Source organism: Lepidochelys kempii, chromosome 9 (genome assembly GCF_965140265.1).
Source record: "Lepidochelys kempii isolate rLepKem1 chromosome 9, rLepKem1.hap2, whole genome shotgun sequence".
Lineage (NCBI taxonomy): Eukaryota > Metazoa > Chordata > Testudines > Cheloniidae > Lepidochelys > Lepidochelys kempii.
In genome coordinates, this window is record NC_133264.1 from 84,988,483 (window position 1) to 85,007,819 (window position 19,337).

General features: G+C 43.2%; 1 protein-coding gene across 2 annotated transcripts in view; it reads right to left on the reverse strand.

The window, feature by feature from the left end:
- Positions 1 to 19,337, reverse strand: part of COL4A5 (collagen type IV alpha 5 chain) — a 138,632-nt gene that overhangs the window by 48,056 nt on the left and 71,239 nt on the right. For both annotated transcript variants that reach the window (XM_073361228.1, XM_073361229.1), the window contains exons 10-29: positions 18,493 to 18,555; positions 17,630 to 17,665; positions 17,491 to 17,532; positions 17,262 to 17,354; positions 14,469 to 14,522; positions 14,302 to 14,358; positions 11,954 to 11,998; positions 11,799 to 11,852; positions 11,502 to 11,543; positions 10,234 to 10,357; positions 9,070 to 9,243; positions 7,474 to 7,557; positions 6,644 to 6,736; positions 5,532 to 5,602; positions 5,121 to 5,312; positions 4,244 to 4,412; positions 3,430 to 3,522; positions 3,239 to 3,343; positions 2,467 to 2,564; positions 1,170 to 1,320 (exon numbers count right to left, since the gene is read on the reverse strand). In XM_073361228.1, coding sequence (XP_073217329.1) covers positions 1,170 to 1,320; positions 2,467 to 2,564; positions 3,239 to 3,343; positions 3,430 to 3,522; positions 4,244 to 4,412; positions 5,121 to 5,312; positions 5,532 to 5,602; positions 6,644 to 6,736; positions 7,474 to 7,557; positions 9,070 to 9,243; positions 10,234 to 10,357; positions 11,502 to 11,543; positions 11,799 to 11,852; positions 11,954 to 11,998; positions 14,302 to 14,358; positions 14,469 to 14,522; positions 17,262 to 17,354; positions 17,491 to 17,532; positions 17,630 to 17,665; positions 18,493 to 18,555 — 1,840 coding nt within the window. The remainder of the gene's footprint in view (positions 1 to 1,169; positions 1,321 to 2,466; positions 2,565 to 3,238; positions 3,344 to 3,429; positions 3,523 to 4,243; positions 4,413 to 5,120; positions 5,313 to 5,531; positions 5,603 to 6,643; positions 6,737 to 7,473; positions 7,558 to 9,069; positions 9,244 to 10,233; positions 10,358 to 11,501; positions 11,544 to 11,798; positions 11,853 to 11,953; positions 11,999 to 14,301; positions 14,359 to 14,468; positions 14,523 to 17,261; positions 17,355 to 17,490; positions 17,533 to 17,629; positions 17,666 to 18,492; positions 18,556 to 19,337) is intronic.

The following is a 19,337-nucleotide window of genomic DNA, read 5'->3' on the forward strand; positions in this document are numbered from 1 at the left end:
AGCTACCCTCCAGTCATCTGGTACACAAGCTGATTTAAGTGATAGGTTACACATCATAGTTAGTAGTTCCGCAATTTGCTTCAGAACTCTTGGGAGAATACCTCAGGTACAGGTGACTTATTACTGTTTATTTTATCAGTTTGTTCCAAAACCTCCTTTACAGACACCTCAGTCTGGGAGAGTTGCTCAGATTTGTCACCTAAAAAGAATTGCTTGGGTGTGGAGATCTCCCCATATCCTCTGCAGCGAAGACCAATGCAAAGAATTCATTTTGCTTCTCCTTGTTTTCTCTGAGTGCTCCTTTAGCACCTCAATTGTTCAGTGGCCCCACTGATTGTTTGGCTGGCTTCCTGCTTCTTACGACTTAAATTTTTTTTGCTGTTAGAATTTGAAGAGCAACTTGCTAAGGACACAAAAACTTTCTTGAGCTGCCCACTTATACTTTTGTAGCTGACTTGCCAGAGTTTATGCTCTTTTCTATTTTCCTCACTACACTTGACTTCCAGTTTTTAAAGGATGCATTTTTGACACCAATCACCTCTTTTACTCTGCTGTTTAGCTATGTGGCGTTTTTTGATCCTCCTACTGTTTTTTAAAATTTTGGATATACATTTAGTTTGGGCCTCTATTATGGCATTTTGAAATAGCTCCACACCGTTTTCAGGCATTTCAACCCGTGACTGTTCCTTTTAATTTCCATTTAACTAGCTTCCTCATTTTTGTGTAGTTCCCCCTTTGACTTTAAATGCCTACTTTGGTAGGTAAACAAGAATGCAACGAAGTGGCTCCATTTAAAGTACGGCACCCTGACCAGAGGGGATTTGCCTCTATCAGCTAGAGGCCAGATTTTAAAACACACAAAAATATGCATGCACTTCGGTCTGCCTGTACCCTGGGAACACAAACATCAGTTTGCCATGTGCATTTAGACAGGCACAGTCTATATGCGTACCAAAAGGCTTTGCACTTTGGAAAAACCAGCCCCAATGTAAGCAGTCTCAGATTTTTAAAGGTATTTAGGTGCCTAACTCCCACTGAAATAATGACAGTGGGAATTAGGTACCTAAATACCTTTAAAAATCTGGCCCTAAGCAACTGTCACACAATGACAGGCAATTTTCAGTGATTAAGAGCCATATAGAGTTCAACAGAAGATAATGAAGCTGTACCTTTTGGCCCAGGAGTTCCATCAGAACCTGACTGCCCTGGAAAACCAGGGTTTCCTGGGAAGCCAGGATCACCTTTCAGCCCCGGAACTCCTTTAAAACCCGGTGGCCCTGGTGGCCCAGGTGGTCCCGGGACACCAAATCCAGGGTCCCCCTATGATGTAAGGGAAAAAAGAAATGGGTTTCGCAGGTTAGCCTTTTCTAGTAGCAAAAGGGGAAAACATTCCCCCCTCCTCTCCAGCCCCCCAAAAGCCATGAGGTTAAAAAAAAAAAAAAAAGACTCCCAAAATATTTACAGCCACACAACTCAGGCAAATCATTCTAGGGAAGATTAGGCAACATTAGGCACCTTATAGAAAAGGGGGATTTCTGATATTACGGCAAAATCCATGTCACCCATCTAGTAACAGGACATACTCCTGGAGGGTTACACTCCAATCCTCCAATACCATACAAACACGACTGGCCTCTGGCAGGGAGTGCGCAATAAGGAGGGAAGGGCCACCTGACATGGATGGTGTGGAGGGCCAGCTCACATCACACCTAGACAGAATGGCTCTAGTATTGCAGCTATGAAGTGTCCAGGAAGGGAAAGGGTAAAATGGGGCTCCCCTCAGGAAACATGGCCTGAATCATACTCAAAGTTCTTTTCTTAGGGTCAGGGGAACCTTCTTGGACAAGCCCTTGGTTGGGAGTGTAGCCACCCTGACTGCAGTCTCATGAAACAAATCTATTCAAATTTGATGCTAGAGGAACTGGTAAGAGAACACCATTTGCTGCGCTCATGAAGGACCATTTTTGTTGATTAGCAAGTGTCTTCACTCAAATTTGGAAGAGCCTTAAGGGATTAAATGAAAATATCTCCCTACTTTTCAGCTGCATCCATTCCAGGGGAAGGGACAAATGCTGGTGGGTAAGAAGGAGGCACACATTTTCAGTAAAGTTGACCATTCCATCCCCACCCCATCACCAGTTTAAGGTGGACAGCTACACAGAGCATTCTATCCGGGTCTGCCCTATGACATGCAACCCTGGTCCTACACATCAGGAGACTGTGCACTGTAGATGTTAGAGCAGACTCTGCAAGGCAATGCAGCTGGACATATAACACTGGGGACAGCAGCTACTGAGTAAGAAAAGATAAATGACTTGAAAGGTCCTTTGACTTGAGAGAGGTGAGAGCTGCTTACAGATGCAGACCCTTCCCAACCAAAGAAGAGACTTTACAATGGCACAATTGAAGAGACAAACTTCAATCTTAAACCACAGCCCATTAGAAGAGAGATTGATATTTTCAGACCTTTTGTCCTGGGAAACCAGATTGTCCTGGTGGCCCTTCGAGCCCTGGTCGTCCAGGGGCTCCTGGTGCTCCTGGGGGGCCAGCCATTCCTGGGAAGCCTACAACCCAATGAGGAGGTTAGGATAACAACTGAGGTAAGGCAACAAACAAGTCTCAACACATTTCAGGGAGATTTAGCAACCACTGTGTAAGTGTTCTTTTAAAAGAGCCCCCTTATGTCTGGTTCGCTCAAAATGCACTATTGCACCAAAGCACCTCAGTTCAGTTTAGACAGCAGTGTGTATAATGCACTGTATATCGATCTGGACCACTACATCATAGCACAGTCCCAGGATACCTCTCAGATCACCCCTTCTTATGAAGGATGTTCCTCATTTTAGGTATTCTCATTATGGCTGCAAATTATTTACATCAGAAACATGGAATCAGGCGACTGATTGTGGAGATTATGTTATTTATGCTATACACTGCTTGAACTGTCTTCTTCTACAATGTCTAAAATCTCTTCTATTTGGTTTTAACCCCAAGGATGGGTTGAAAAGCCTAAGCTTCCACAAAAGTACAGGAGAACAGACATGAAGGACCATAGCTAAACTGAGGTTTTCCAATGCTTTTAACAGTGGCATGCAACTTAGGTAGGCATTTTTAAAGACTTTGGAGATTTAAGAATGTAACTATGTGAGCAAGCTAAGAAAAAAAGATTAAACCTGAAAAATGACACTGCCCAAAGCCAGTATAATTCCCTTCTCCAAAGGTGTGGTAGCAAGTATACCTTTTAGGCCTGGTGGGCCTGGAAGTCCAATGCCAGGTATACCTGGATCACCCTTAGGACCTGGGATGCCTGACAAGCCAGGCTGACCTGGCAGACCAGGATCACCTGCAGGGGAAAATCATTTTTAATTAGCAAAAGCAAGTCAGAGTGAAAACTCAGAGGGTTACTTGGAAGTCTAGTTATGCTCTTACCAGGAAGTCCTACTTCACCATTTCTTCCTGGAGATCCAGGGGAGCCTGGAACTCCTGATTCTGTAATAGTTTCGCCAGGTTCACCTTTCGGACCTAAGAGTGGATAGGATACAGACGCATCATTCTACAGCGTACAGATTCTGTACGTAAGGAGAGAGATCCTTAGTCATTTACACATAGATGGGGTAGATTCACCACTGTGTTACTCCAGTTTTACACTGTTGAAATAGCACTGAAATCAGTGAATCAGGTCCAGGGTCTGACACGTGGATAATTGAAAAATTGCTTATCTGCTTTATCAATCTAAATGCAAGTGTAGTTTCTTGTCACCTTATATCAAAAGTTAAAGTCACGTTCTCTTGAAGACTTTTCTCTTCCAGACCTCACCTTATTGAGCCTCACTGTGCCCCATTTCATGGGCTCAGAAGCATTTCTTGCCATATGTGCATTATAAATTGTTCTTCAAATAAGTCATGAAGTCTGCTAGTGATCATCATCTTAATAAAAAGTTACATCATTTACCATAGCATGGGGTTTAGCAGGGTGCCTTTAGACTGCAGAGGTATTTCCAGTTTTACAGCAAGCTGGTTTACAGTCTTTGGCTTTGGATTTCAGTACTGTCGAAGAAACGGCAATTTGTGACAAACGCGAGGCTACGGGCAGGGAAGCTCACAAATGCCATGATTAATTACTGCTTTCAGGTACAATTTTAAAAGCCTTCATGCTTGTCCCTGCCCAAAGATCTGGAAGCTATGCTGAGCCAAATGGGTACAACTTGCTGTTATTGCTCAATATCATATGAAAATACACCCACCTGGAACTCCTGGGGGCCCTGGGCGACCTGATACACCTTGAATGCCTTTTTCACCTGTAGGACCTTGTGGGCCAAAACCAGGAGGTCCCATAGGTCCTCTGTCTCCAGGAAGACCTGACACTCCTGGATCACCTGGAGGTCCCATTCCTCCTTTGAAAGCAACACCACCCTGAACAGGAGGGTGGGGGAGAAGAGCAGTCATTTGCTTTAGAACAGATTTAAGAGTTTAGTTTTAAACCTAGTGAAACAATTATTTTTGTTTAGAATTTCTGGTAGCTGTCTAACATGTTATCATAGAACCACAGAATATCAGGGTTGCAAGGAACCTCAGGAGGTCATCTAGTCCAACCTCCTGCTCAAAGCAGGACCAATCCGCAATTTTTGCCCCAGATCCCTCAATGGCCCCCTCAAGGATTGAACTCTCAACCCTGGGTTTAGCAGGCCAATGCTCAAACCACTGAGCTATCCCTCCCTCTATCATCATGCTGGAGATCAGGTTAGACTCTTGGTCCTTGTAACTTTCTACCCCAGATGCAGGTTAATGAAGTGCCATGTGGGGAGGACAGTGAGCATTGACACTGTATATTGTTCAAGAGCAGTCCCTCTACTCATTTAGAAAGAGGGACTGACAGATAATCAATGGAGACCCATTCTGCCACCCTCATGCAGCACAAATCACAGCTTGAAGGGGAAAGGGCAAAAATAGAATAACTGTCAGAGATGAGGATGGGCAGCTTTTATAATAGACAGATTATTTTATTCAGCCACACTTATGCTTAGGGAAAAGTGGATTTTCACATCCCCTTCTCTGTACTTTTCTGAATGGATTCACAACATTCCTAAGACCTTGTTCATCCAAGTATAAAACCAAACTTACAGGTTCCCCCTTGGATCCAGGAAGACCTGGCAGTCCCTCTCGTCCAGGAGAGCCATCTATGCCAGGAAGACCAGGAGGTCCTGGGAAACCAGTGTCCCCTTTGTCACCTTTCAGTCCTGGGAAAGCCAGGCTGTCCCCAGGGTCCCCTTTAGAACCAGGACGCCCAGGGGCACCTGGAGGTCCTGGAAATCCCTAGGGAAAGAAAAGTAAACGTTTTAGGTTTTTCCTCCATCTCCTTTCTGAATGCTGCAATTTTATGACAATAGGTTCATGGTAATTAGAGATGGAAAAGGACTGTTGAATAGGAATTTTTCCCTGTGCAAACGAAAGGACATGTAGTTAATAGTAAATTGATACTATGCTTATGATAAATTAGATTCAATTCCCCCCATGAAACATACTAACACTTACTGGTGGCCCTACCAGCCCGGTTAAGCCAGTTAGCCCTTTTTCACCTTTCGATCCCGGGAAACCAGGAGATCCTGATTAAATAAAAGAATGCAAGATTTAGGCATTGGGAATATCTGGCACTTAGTTTGACGTACATACTTGCCAAGGCTGAGGCAGTAGGAGAAATCTCTTAGAGCAGGCAAGATTTAGACAGGGGTAAAATTTTCAAAGGTTCCAATGTGACTCAGGCTCCTAAATCCAATTTTCAAAATATTTAGCACTTAAGTGCCTACATCTCATTGAAAATCAATGGGATCCAGACTCTTAAGTGCCAAAGTCACCGGGGAACTTTTGAAAATGTTACCCTAGACCTTAAATTATTTTGAAGTCACCACAATTTTGTGAAACGGTGATGAGATCCTTATCCCACCACCAACTACTCTGATATTGAGGATGGCTCTACAACACATCAGTCTCATCTAGTAGATAAAGTCATAGATATTACTCACTCAAAAACTGCTGTATAGATTACCTGTCCTATTAAAAGCTGCTGGGCCAAATTAATCCCTAGCATATGAAATTGCAGCTCCACTGATGTCATTGAAATAGCAAATGCTCACTTAAACCAAGACCAAATTCAGTCCACTGTTTTGGACAGCCTGATCTTAGGTGAGTAAAACTAATTTGAAACTTGAGGTTTATGTCAATGATGTTGAAAGAGGTCACCCCCTACAGTAATCTCTGAACTGGTTCTTTGTTTCTTTTGAAGCAGGAAGGAGTTGAAATTCATTTCCCTTCCAGGTAACCAGGTAGCAGATAATACCCTTTAAGTAAGCACAGTGCTTGTGAGCCTGACTTTGACTAGCAGAAAATATCAAGTGGGAGCATCTGTACCATTTTAAAAATCTGATTCTTAAGGGTCAGATTTTCAAAAATGGGTGGACTTCTGCATATATTCAACTCGTCTACAGTGAACTCACGTGTGCCCTTGCATCCCATCACTTGGGCACACAAGGGTAATGTGTACATGCACATTGAAGTTAGGCTTTGTGTCTGAGTTTGCACACAAACGTACACACACCTGTGGGCCATAAAATAAAGAACAAAATGCAGCCAGCTGTTTTTTATTTTACCTGGGCTACCTGGAGGTCCGGGTGGTCCCCTGTCCCCCGGAGGCCCAGAAATGCCAGTTCCTATACAATTAAAGCATGTCTCTCCCTTATCACCTAGAAAGGGTCACATTATAAAAGCAGATATGAGCATTTAGTTCTGGAAAACACAGAGCATCCAACATAATAGTACTGTCATTATATTCACGGTATATATCATATTGCATATGATAACTATAATTTTATATAATTATATAATATCTTAATAGATTAGCAGAAGGCTTCTCATAGACATCACTTTTAGCATCCTTGATTTTTAGGAACCAAAGTAGCATTTAGATCTACTATCACCCGAAAAAGGACTCCAGGTAGAGTGCATGGTACACAGCAGATGTATCTGATGGAATTTGTTTAGCAAAAATGCAAAACAACACAAAACAAAAAACAAACAAAAACCCTTTCAGTGTTCAAAAATCCAAATGTAGAACTTTTTCCAGGTATTAGCTCCTTTAGGGGGCAAATCTTTCGATGCTAGGAGCTGGGATTTCAAAAGACATTAAATGCCAGCATCAAGAGTTATAATCATGATTGGAAAGAAAGAAAAAACAACCAATATGGGAAATGTTTACTAAAGTACAGCTGGCATAAAAACATTCTAATTATACTCTCTTAAAAAAAGCCTACAAGGTTTTTTTTAGAGGTTTAACACTTTTATTGATGTATACCCGGCTTTTCTATGATGCTCAGCACTGTATTAGCTGAGCATTTCCTACGTATTCATGAATTTATCCTCTTTGATGTGGGAGATGCTTTAAACAACAAGAAAGAGACAAAGCATACTTATGACAATGCACCTTTCTGGCCTCGCTCCCCCATAAAACCTTTGTCTCCTGAAGGTCCTGGAAAACCCGGGGGCCCTCGCTGACATACTCTGTCACCTAAAGGTGAAAGAGTTGAGAGAAAGAGAGAGAGAGTTAACTCTACTATAAGTTGAACGGAGACAGGAAACACTAAACAGAGACTGGGGAAGCTCCACACCGGACACTGCTAAAATGGGGCTGTGGCTTCTACACTGCACGGTACAACAATGCAAGCCATAAAACACAAGAAAACAAACAGTTACCTCTACACCCCAATCAATATCCTCCCCCTTCCATTCCTCACCCCCATCCTTAGCAACCGATATGCAGCCATAACTCTGTTCATAAATGTGCCCATATATACAGCGGCACCCATGGGGAGGAACTCTCATGATATGCAAAAGCCTCAGCGTAGAGACACGAAGCTTCTCCCTGACTCCCCGCTGCACATCCATGCTAGCCCCTCTCTCCCAATGCCTTCCCAAAGTTCCACTCAACCCCGCATTCCCCCTCCAAGCCTGCTCACTCTGCCTGGCCCTTCATATCCCTCATCTGAGCATGGACCACCAGAGCCTGCCTCCAGACTCTCTGTTGCTCAGCTTATCTCCCTGCCTTCAAGCTGGGACGCAGGCTGGCAAAGTTAGAATACAAAGTAGCAAATGGACCTGAACCTGTCCATTCGAAATATGGGGAATAACAATGTATTTAATTAAAAAACCTCCAAAGTAGCCTATGCCCAAGACGTAATGTGGGGCATGTGTGTGTAGGGAGGGGAGTTGGAGTTCATGGGGGATTTTGGCTGTTTAGTTAGAGGACCCAAAGAAACGAGAAGATGGAGCAAAATTTAATATAGAGAGCACTCTGAAAAATGTTTCCTTTTCAAGTTATGAACTGTTTTACTGAAATGAAACAGAAATTTTAATGGTCCTCTAACGAGTTATTAGGCCAAATGTGGAGACTAAACTCAATCTCTAAAGAGTGACAGAGAGGGACTTAATCCTTATTTAAGTGCAAATCCCAACACATCCTTAACTACTTTGTTATTTAGAACAAGTGGGATTTGTTAGCACGAGTTGGAAGCAGCATTATTCTGCACCTCTGGGGCCACATCCTTGGCCCTCCTCTATTAACACTGTGCCACTGGAGTGGTGCAAACTGACCTTAAAGCGGCCCTAAAGCTTCTGAGATTCCCCCAATATGGGGGAATCCTGGGCTGTAATAAAGCTTGTAGAGCCCACTTTACAAAAAGGGGTACGTCAGGGCTGGCGGGAGCCAGGAAAAGGCATGGCAAGGCCACACCGAAACACAAGATGATAATTCCTAGCTAGCAAGGGGACCCTTCGAGACCACATAAAGTTAGGGTAGTCCTTTTGGTGCTCTAACTTGCACCAGGAGCTGGGAAGGAAGCATAAAGGAGACATTACGTCACCTTTGTCTCTCCATTACTTCAGCTGGAGCTGAATTGTGTCCCTGGAACAAGGGGACAAAATAAACCTATGTAATAGATATTTAGTCTCTTTTCCTTGTTGCTGAGTAACTATCTATCTGTCAAGTATTTCAAGGCTGCAGGTCAATGAAGATATCACTTACTAGGAGGGATAGTTGTTCCGGGAGGTCCAGGGGCACCTGGAGGTCCAGGTGGCCCTGGCCGTCCATCAAGTCCAGGCTGTCCAGGTATGGAAACTCCGGGTAGACCTTGATCCCCCTTCTGTCCTCGCTCCCCAGGCAAACCAGGTGGACCAGGGGGGCCTACAACTGCAATCCCTAAAATGGAAAAAAGCTAATTCTTCAGTATCTCTGGTTTAAACCATGGACTTTTGTAAAGGTGACAATGAAAGCTGGCTAGGTTGCTGTTACTACCATAGGCAACATCCTCTCTCTAAATCTTCATGTATGTGACCATGGCATAGGAGTTATATTATGGGGTAAGAGTTTTCATCAGGCCTCCATAAAGAGAGCCAAATTACAGGTGTACCCATTTTTCTATGCAAACCAGGTAAATGCGCATCCTGATGTACATGTGTGTGCACAAGTGTGGAATTTGGGGCAGGCAAATATTACATTTGCAGAGACTTTTGGTGAAAACTTGATCCCAAGACTTAACATGAGTAAACAATTTAGGTAAGGAGGGAATTGTAACAGGACTAGAGAAAGGAAAAATGTGTATTTATTTGTCATAACTTTAGAGTTACCTAATGTTCTCCTTCCCTGTACAGCTTTCTGATAGACATGGCTAGCAAGCTCCTTTAACCCCTTTCTAAACATGGTCCTTCATCAACTCTACCTTTAAGCACTTGGCCAGTCTGTATTTAAACCTATATTTAATAGTCAGTCTCAACAGTTTTGACACAAACTCTTCTCCATACATATGGAACTCTGATAATATACATTACTTGCAAACAACAAAGGGCTAAACTACCCTTAAGTTACTACTCCAGCACTCTTAACTGGTGATTCATTGACAGCCCTGAAGACTAGCATCCTCTGTTCACCACAGAACAGTAAAAGCACGGACCATGAATGTTCAAGAGTCCTCATGCCTCAACCCTCAGCTGGAGGACTATCTCCAGGGCTCAAAGGTAGCTCTTAATAGTTTTGCCTTCACTGGTCATTCAGGCCATCTGCCAACCAGGGTATCAATTGTGATGGTGATTATTGTTACACTGCCACTGCCCCACTAGGCAGTGAACTAAGATCATGAAGCTAACTAACTCCAGATAGCAAAATACACAAGCAATTCACCTCAACACTTACCTGGAGGCCCTGACAAGCCAGGAGGCCCTTGCAAGCCAGGATATCCACGCTCGCCTTTGGGTCCTGGAAATCCTGGAAGTCCTTTATTCCCTTTTGGTCCCACTTCTACACCATTTCCTGTGATCTGTCATATCAACAAGCCAAGAAAAAGTCACAAGAAAGGTGAAGAGAGGTGGGTCGGTGTGTAGCAAAGCCACAAGAGCCAGCTCACGACATTTCAAACCAATGGCACGATCCTTCTAATGCAACTGGGATCCCAAATAAAAGTCTGCTAAAAAAAGAAAGTCCCCTGTTCCAGCAGAGTGCACTATTATTGTGAGGCCGTACTGCATTCCCACATGGTTAGCTAAAAAATACTAGTGCACACTTCATTCTTGTGGTTTGAGAAGCAAATAGTGTCAGAATGAGAGCAAGAAAGGTTTCCACAGCCAAGTCTCACGGCACACCCCATTCCCAAAAACAGTGCGAGAAGAAAACCTACAATACACCCACCCAAACTACAGAATCTTCACCCCAGGTATTTTAAAATCTTTTGTTTTCATCTGACAATTTATTCAACTGCAGTTTCAACTATGGTGCAAATCCATAGCAATGCCACATATGTCAATGGAGATACTCTGGATTTGCATCACTGTAATAAGGCAGAATTTGACCCTATTCTTTGTTTCCGGGGGACTGCTTGTGGAATAAGATATTACTCTCTGAAGTGAGGTTGAATCCAACCCTATGTGAGAACTCCTGTGACATCATTAGAATTTCTCAGTTGCAGACACTCCATGACCTACAGGATTACATTAATATGGATTATTATATGAATAATAGCGTGGGGATATTTATATTTTCATGGTGCTGCTCACTGTGGGGATGATTAGAGCAGGTTGGAAAAAAATTCAGATTTCATTGAAAAAAGCCACTTTCCATTGGAAAAACATTTTGACTGAAAATTTGTTACCAGCTCTACTGATTATGATCTTAATTTGTGATGTTTTTATTCCATTGCCTTCAGTGGATTTGCCTCTGATTTACACTGGTGTGAGTGAGATATGAATCTGGCCTTGTGTTTATAACTGAAAGACCTTGGAATGCAAGATCACACATTCTAAAGGAAGGGAGCAGTGGGTTGTGGTGACTAACACTTGGTGCTACCTGCTGGATCTCTTTGGCACTAGCATAAACTGGAAACACTAATGTCTGGAAGAAATGAGGAGACAAAATGGTGCACTGCCAACCAAACAGAAGAAAAGGAGAAGAAAGCAAAAGCAACTTACCACTCCAGGAGGACCAGGCAGACCACGTTCACCTTTCAGACCCTGCCAATGATATATTTACAGATTATTGAATGACATATTTGTGAACACGAGAGCTAAAAAATTAGTTTTCAAAAAAGTGTCTTATGTTCTTATGTGTCAGGAAACAAGAGATTGCAAAGATTCTGTTGCAGGTTAACAGATAAGGCAAGGCAATGCAATTTCTATACAGTAGGAGCTGGGCATTGGTATGTAAGCTTCAGTGACAGGCAGGCTTTTACTCTATTCTTGCAGTAAAGACAAATAACCCACACTCACCTTTTCACCATCTCTTCCTGGAACACCATTTAAACCAGGCTCACCAGGTAAACCCTTCAAGGAAAGGAAAAGAAACATCCTCAAAATATTCGCTGCAAATATCCCAAGAGCATTACAAAGAATCTGCTTAGGTGAGAAACGTATAAGATACTCACATCCCTACCAGGCTGACCAGGATCTCCATCTTTGCCAGGTTTCCCCTTCAAAACACAAATGTTCATTGAAAAATAAAAAGTTTTAGTGGCAAAGAGCCATTGCCAGGAACTGCACGATTTGTTTCCCTTTGTAGTAGATAAATGAAGCAAAGACTCTCTAGAATGCAACCCCTATGATAAATCTCACAATTAAGAGAGGTGTAATAAGCCGGCATTAATTAAATTGAGGATTAACATAGAAAACCAGGGTAACAAAAGCTTGATCAACAGAAATCCTAAGTATTATCAGAATGCAGCATAAAATGACCTCAAATTTAACAAGTGCTGATTCCCCCACACTGAAAGTTTTCCTGGATATAGATTTAGGGCTTAAATTGTGATTCTAGTCTGAAAAGTGAGTTTTTAAAAATGCACCTTCATACTCAAATGACAGTGAATACACATAGGCAGCAGATACCTGATTATTGTCAGGACAAAAGAGTTTGCACCATTTTTACTGTTACCACTGCAACACCACCACATACTGGAGACAGTGCGCTGGATTCTACTGCAACTCAGTCATCAACAGCACTGTTGACTAGGTTTAGACACAGAGCCAAAATTTGCCCTTAGTCACACCCAAACAACCCCACAGCAGACAACAAGGGCCACACAGGTGTAACTAGGACAAAGGTTGGTTTGCAGAATTTTTATTACTAGTGATGATGCTCAATCTGGAAAAAAACAGTGCTTTGAAATTCCAGGCTGACTTTCAGAGGCTGGCAATTACAAAATCATCACTTGTAAAAGAGCCCACTTGATACAGAAATTGAGACACGTGAAATAAAAATGGAACCCCACATGCTACTGTAGAGTCGCACCTCACAGCAGAACTGTATTTCGAGCCCCCAGTAAACATAAATGTCCCAAATCAGAGGGGGAAAATATACTGTGGGTAAAAGTTAGGGTGGAAGAAAGAAAACAAGTATTTGTACCCTTTCTGATCTATGCAGATTTGTGTCCCCTCTCCCAACAATTAATATCTCACAGTGAAGCAACTTGGGAAAGCATGCAAAATATAATGGGAGTTTTGGCCTTATATTCTTCCCTCTCTATCCTACGTCCAAAAAACAAATGAAAACAAAGCCCCTCCTGAGTGAAACGTAGGACTCTAGAATGCTGAATTCATAAATGGACTTTTTGCACAGTCTTTTTTTAAACCAGGGGCTGGGAAATGGGGAAACCTATCATAAAAGCATTTTATCTCACCTGGTTAACCTCTGTGAAACCTATGGGTCTGATATTTGGAAGGGCCCACTGCCCTCAGTTGAAGTTGTGGGCACAGGAATTATACAAGGAAACTAACTTCCAACAGAGAATTTATGAACTGATGGCAGCTTGTCTTTACTTCATCTCCTCAGTCCACCTACTGGACCCCTGCTGATCTTACTTCACCACACTGACCTGTGATACCCAAGGCAATCCTGACTCAAGAAAGGTGAATAGTTGGCTCTGAATCTATGACTGAAGTGACCTATTGCCATCCCTGCAAGGTATGCCGTTCCCCTGTGTTTCCCCTCACCAGACTGCATATACACAGCAACAACTCCTCCAGAGACAGCAGATAGGAGTTAACTTTTAATACAGTTTTCAAAGGCTACTGTTCTACTTGCTCACCTCAGAGATCACTCCGTTTAGAATAAAGAAAAGGAGGACTTGTGGCACCTTAGAGACTAACCAATTTATTAGAGCATAAGCTTTTGTGAGCTACAGCTCACTTCATCGGATGCATCTGAGGAAGTGAGCTGTAGCTCATGAAAGCTTATGCTCTAATAAATTGGTTAGTCTCTAAGGTGCCACAAGTCCTCCTTTTCTTTTTGCGAATACAGACTAACACGGCTGTTACTCTGAAACCTCCATTTAGAATGGGTTTTCAGGCACCAGCTTACAAATGTGTCAATAGCATGACGTACTGGAATTCTGTTAGGGTAACTGAATGGAGACCCTCTCTGAAAGGAAACGGTCACTCAAGCTGTGCAGCCTCAATAGCTTTAAAGAAAATTTCCATACATAACTGTAAAGCGTTTATGTCCAATGCTTATGACAGAGATTCTACCCCTTTTGTTCCTGCCTCAAGATTAAGATCTACATTCAGGGTAATTCCACTAGGGTGCATTGAAAAGGTGCTTTTACACTCAGCTAGAATCACACCAGTGAATCACTAGTGTCATCTGCAATATCTTGTAGATCATTGGAGGAAATAAAATCTCTTACCAAGAGAGTCTGATGGCCTGAATTCAATATCTGCTTAATTCTCAAAGCTAAAAGCATTTGGAAAAATAAATCTTTGGTTCAAGGAAGTTACTTACTCTTTTGCCTGGCTCTCCTTGCTCACCTTTTTCACCTTTCACGCCACCTGAAGGACCCTGAACACACAAACATCGTCTTACACTCAGCCCATGGGGACAGAGCAGAACGAATTTACAATTCTCTTACATTATTCTAAGAAAAAAATGCCACCGTGGGAATTACTCACAGGAGGACCTTGTGGCCCAGGGGGTCCTGGTGGACCTCGTTCTCCTGGAATACCCTGTCAGGCATGGGGAAAAGAGAGAGAAGGGGGTTAAAGCCCTCACCTCCCAACATTGGGTCAACTGTTTTAAACAGGATTTTGCTGCCATTTAAACTTCTTCATGTGCCACAAGTGCTAGTGGTTTTTATCAAGTGTCTTTGATCCATGTGTATCCCAAAGTACTGGTACAAATTTTGTTAACTGATCACTCTATTTATTTCATTGAATCATTGAGATACAATTGCCTCTTGCATATAGCACAGTGGCTGGCTAGCTGCCCACAGCTTGCTGCACAACAGTTTAGGGCAGGAAATAAAAATAACCTAGCCAGCTGAAATTACAGGAGGCTAGTCAAGGGGCAGAGAGTAATTATTGAAGATGCAAGGACACCATTAATACCTCTGCTCTTGGGAATAATGCCATTGGATTTTTAGTGAAAGGTAGGACCTCTGTTTTCTATAGCTGCAGTTCTGGTAGCACACGCTGAATAACTAGTTCATTACTGACTTAGAGGGGAGAGCATCAGCTACTGAATCCCTCAAAGCACTTCATCAGGATTTGCTTTTTTTCTTGCAGGACTTCCATCCACATACAGGCCCAGCCTGACCTTGCTTAGCTTGTGCAATTAGCTGAGATCACAACTTCAGGTGCGATGGCCCCAGGCTTACAAATGTGTTAAATTTGGGATGGCTCCTTTACAGAATGAATAAAAACTGAGTTGTGATGGTGATCAGTCTACAAAAGTTCACTTCCAAGTACATTACTTTCATCAAAAGTCTAAATATTTACCTTAAAATTATTGCTAGTGTAAGGCCAAATGCAATTTGCTGGGAGATTGTGTTTGTAGGTCTTGGTGCTTTCTAAGGAATGTACAGTCATACTGTCTTGTTTTGTATATTTATACAGCTGCCTTTTGGCATTATTAGACCTTCAGAGATGTCAGATGCAATAGTGTGTAAGCTGAAAATAAACCCCAAAGGAGAAATCCAGACATGCCAAACCCGCGAAAAAAATGCAGATATTAGGTTTGTTTTTGGCTTAATTGGCTCGTAAGTTACTTGTTGGCTAGTTTTTGGCTTGTTTGGCTTGTAGCTTATTGCTTCTTTTTTTTGATCGGCTCCCAGCAAGCAGGGACAAGGAGGGGCAAGCAGGGGAAAGGGAGGGAGAGAGTCAGGGGTGCACAGTGGTCCCAGACTGCACGCCAGGAGGAATTTAGTCACATAGAGTGTTGGGGTTCTTAGGGATTGGCTTGTTTTGGCCTCGTTTTGAAATGGGATTAGCTTGATTTTTGGCTTATTGTGAAAGTCGGGGTGCTTATTTACTGTGTGAAAGTTGGCAACTGTGGTGAAATCCTGAAGTCAATGCAAGTATTGCCATTGATCTTAATGGGGCCAGAATTTCCCCACAAATTTAGAATTAAAGGGATGGCCAGTTCTCTGCTTCTTCATCTACTACCCTGGGCCCAGTGAATCAGAGAACACCAGAGTCTCCCACCTTTCCAGGATGACTCCATAGGGTGGTTGTGTATTAGTGGATCTGATGCTTCAATAGGGCCAAAGGTTCTTATGAAGGGAAGGACAAATTGCTTTGGTTAAAGTGAAAGGAGGAGAGGTCTGGCACTTCTTCCCACATCCCACTTAAGGGCAGACCACCAATGCTTTCTTCATCCTGAAATGTTTGCCAACAAGAACAGGATGAAAAGGTAGAAAGAATGAAGCAAGGTTTTAATCCTAAAACAGCGGCAGAAAACCAGATACCCGGGTGCAGTGTAAGCAGAATAGAAGAAGGACCACTCCTACCTCAAAATATACACCTCATCCCTTGCCTAAGGTCAGGCTGGTGTTTGGCATTACCACAGAACTTCAAAGGAAAAAACCCCAAAGCACTCATGCCCCTGCTTGTACTGCCTGACTCATCTGGGATAGCCTCTATAATAGAAGTGGGATTGTGAAAAGTTGTTGGATCAACAGGACAGGACAAATTTAGTATCTTCAGAACTGGCATCTCTCCCAATGACTCTTCAGCAGTTAAGGGTGGGGAAGTTTCTGTACAAGTTAAAGCAACAGTTGGGAAAACGGAACTTAAAAATCAGTAGCAATATTGCCAGCAAGGCTACAGATTCACTGGGGTAGCCAGATGTGCATATTTAGGATGTGGATTTAGGTGCTTAGAAAATGGAAAATGACTTTATTTAGACCAAAAGAAAGAAGGGACTCAAGATGTCTTGTATGACAAGGAGGTTAAGTCAGCTGCATTTTAGTTTTTACAGGACCCCTCATTATAATATGATAGATGCAGCTCAGATTTTCATAGATGTCTAATGAATGGGAATTGGGGAACTGAATCCCGAGAGAGCTTGGAAAATCTCAGCCTGGACGTTTAGAGTTGACTAGCCATTCAAATCCTGCTGTGGAAGGTTAATTACTTTTATTGTTTCCATAGGATTTCATTTTGGAGACTGTTTCTTGTGTAGTTTAATTTTTTAAATAATGGGAACATGTGGAGATGGCTCAGACATTGTGCAAAATGAAATAACTGAACCAATATGATTGACCCACCCTCTGATATAGGAGAAATGGATAGGTCTGGCTGAGGCAAATGACAATTCAGTGCTTTGGAAAAAGCAGCAGGACCCCCAACAAGCTGTACTTTGGGGGATGTCATTCTGAGTAGTACAGCCTCCAATGAATGAGCTGCTCTAAGTAGCTGGACAGGTGCTTACCACAGATGGACACGGTTTCCTCCATTCCCACTCACCTGATCTCCTTTCTGAAACTCTATGTCAGTTGGTCTTTTCTGTTCCCCAATTTGTCCTGGTGGCCCTGGAGGTCCCTGAAGGCCTTGGTCACCCTAACACCCAAAAAGATGGCAAAATATATAAACGTTCCCAGGCTATTACAGACATGGACAACATGAGCCATGCCAGTATGCAGTAAAAGAAGCTTGAATTGTTCTGAAAGCAATACAGTAAAAATCCTCTACTCACTTTTTCACCCTTGGGTCCTTGGAAGTTCAAACCCATATTACCCTGCAAAGAGTTAAAATAATCAACGCTTAGAACAGAGTTGAACAAAACTAAAGGGAAAAATAAGAAAAGAAGGCGGCGGTGGGGCGGGGGGGTATACCTTAGGACCTGGAAGCCCTGTTGGACCAGGAGGTCCCTGTAAAACAAAACAAAACAAAACCATTCTGTTATAACACTTTCTGCTCAGGAGATTGCAAAGCACTTTGGAAACAATGATGATGAGTTATGTTAATAAATAATACCACTGCTACTAATTCTGAAAGAGCCGACCTGTATCTTGTCCTAATTATTTACATCATACCCATATTGACTGGGCATTTGTGTCTCCCACTGAGAGTTGGTCCTCATCCCCAGAAGTTTTACTCAATGCATTAGTATATACAATTGCTTCCTTATTTAATATGCCCAGTTGCAGGTTCAAGTGGAATCCCAAATCCAACACTGATCTATGTGCAAATCCCACCTTGCCCCTGCCCCCAGAGGCTCATAGTGCCCAAAAGGGATAGAAGCAATACCATTCCACTGCACAGGTAGGAGGATAGGGGGAGACAGCACAGGAGCTCCCTCTGCTGTGGTGCACAAGGGGCTTTGGGGGCAGACTGAAAATATGGCTGGTGGATCTGGGATGCATTTAAGCCACCACAAATGGTCATCTAGTGGGCGCAGCAGCTGCAGGGGCACTGAAACAAGCTGGGGTGCTAAAAGACATTGAACAAAACTGTAAACCCTGTATAGGATGGAAGCTGTGCATGCAGTTACTTTTATTACTTCAAGCCAGAGGGTGCTTAGTGAGCAGCTGTGGGGATTGCTATGGTCCTGAAGCAGCAGTAGCTACTGCTCAGCAGCTCTGCCTCAGCTGGAGGCCTGGGCAAGGAGAATTCTCTCCCCCTGTTGCTGAGAAGCTAAATTTGCTTCTAAGAATAGAAAAGAATTAATTCTATGTGACAAGCTAAGGAATCTTACCGTTAAACCTGGTGGCCCAGGGGGACCAATAGGACCTTGTACGCCCAAGGGACCAGGTGGACCCTGTTGGGAAAGGGAAGGAAGGAGTCAGAGATGCCCCTTTCAATGAAAAGCTCCAGCTGGCATCAGTTTGGGAGGGCCTTGGCCATGCAGACAAGAATTAGCACCTCATAAATGTCAACTCCAAGGACAATGTCAACTCCCCTGTCCATGTACAGCCCACATCTAAGGGAAAGGCCTCAAGACCACCAATACCATGGGAACTTACAGCCACTTAACACCAGGGAGTGCCTTGCTGTCAACTTTCAAGGTGCCTCTTTGGATTGCACAAGATTTTTTTTTTAAAACCACTTTTACTCCCTTCCTACATGAAGCAAAAATAACAGGGCACTCTGCATTTCTATGGTCTCTTCCAGCCAAGGGTAGACAGTAGCAAGGCACAGAGCAGAACAACAGAGATGCCAACAGGCCCAGTCTGATCAGACTAGTCCTGTGGTTTGCCTCTCTGCAGTGCACTGGGAAACTGTATCCTTGCTCATGTCCTGTGCAGGCTCATGGGCTCCTCATTCTCTGCTCCCCACACCTCTCCAATAAAATTACTAATGGCTCAACAGGGGAGTGGACTATCTGGTGTCACTAGCCGTTTTCACAGGAAGGTGTGGGAAGCAAAGACCCACTGATGGGCTGGAGCCACTGGACTGCTGAGGAGATGCAGCCTAAGGAGAACAGCTGAGGCTCTGCTCTCATTTCCCCTTATCCACAGCCCAGCAGGGCAGATGCTAGTTTTACTAAGGGAGAGGAATAGTATAGAACTCAGGAACTAGCCCAGACTCAGAGTGCGTCTC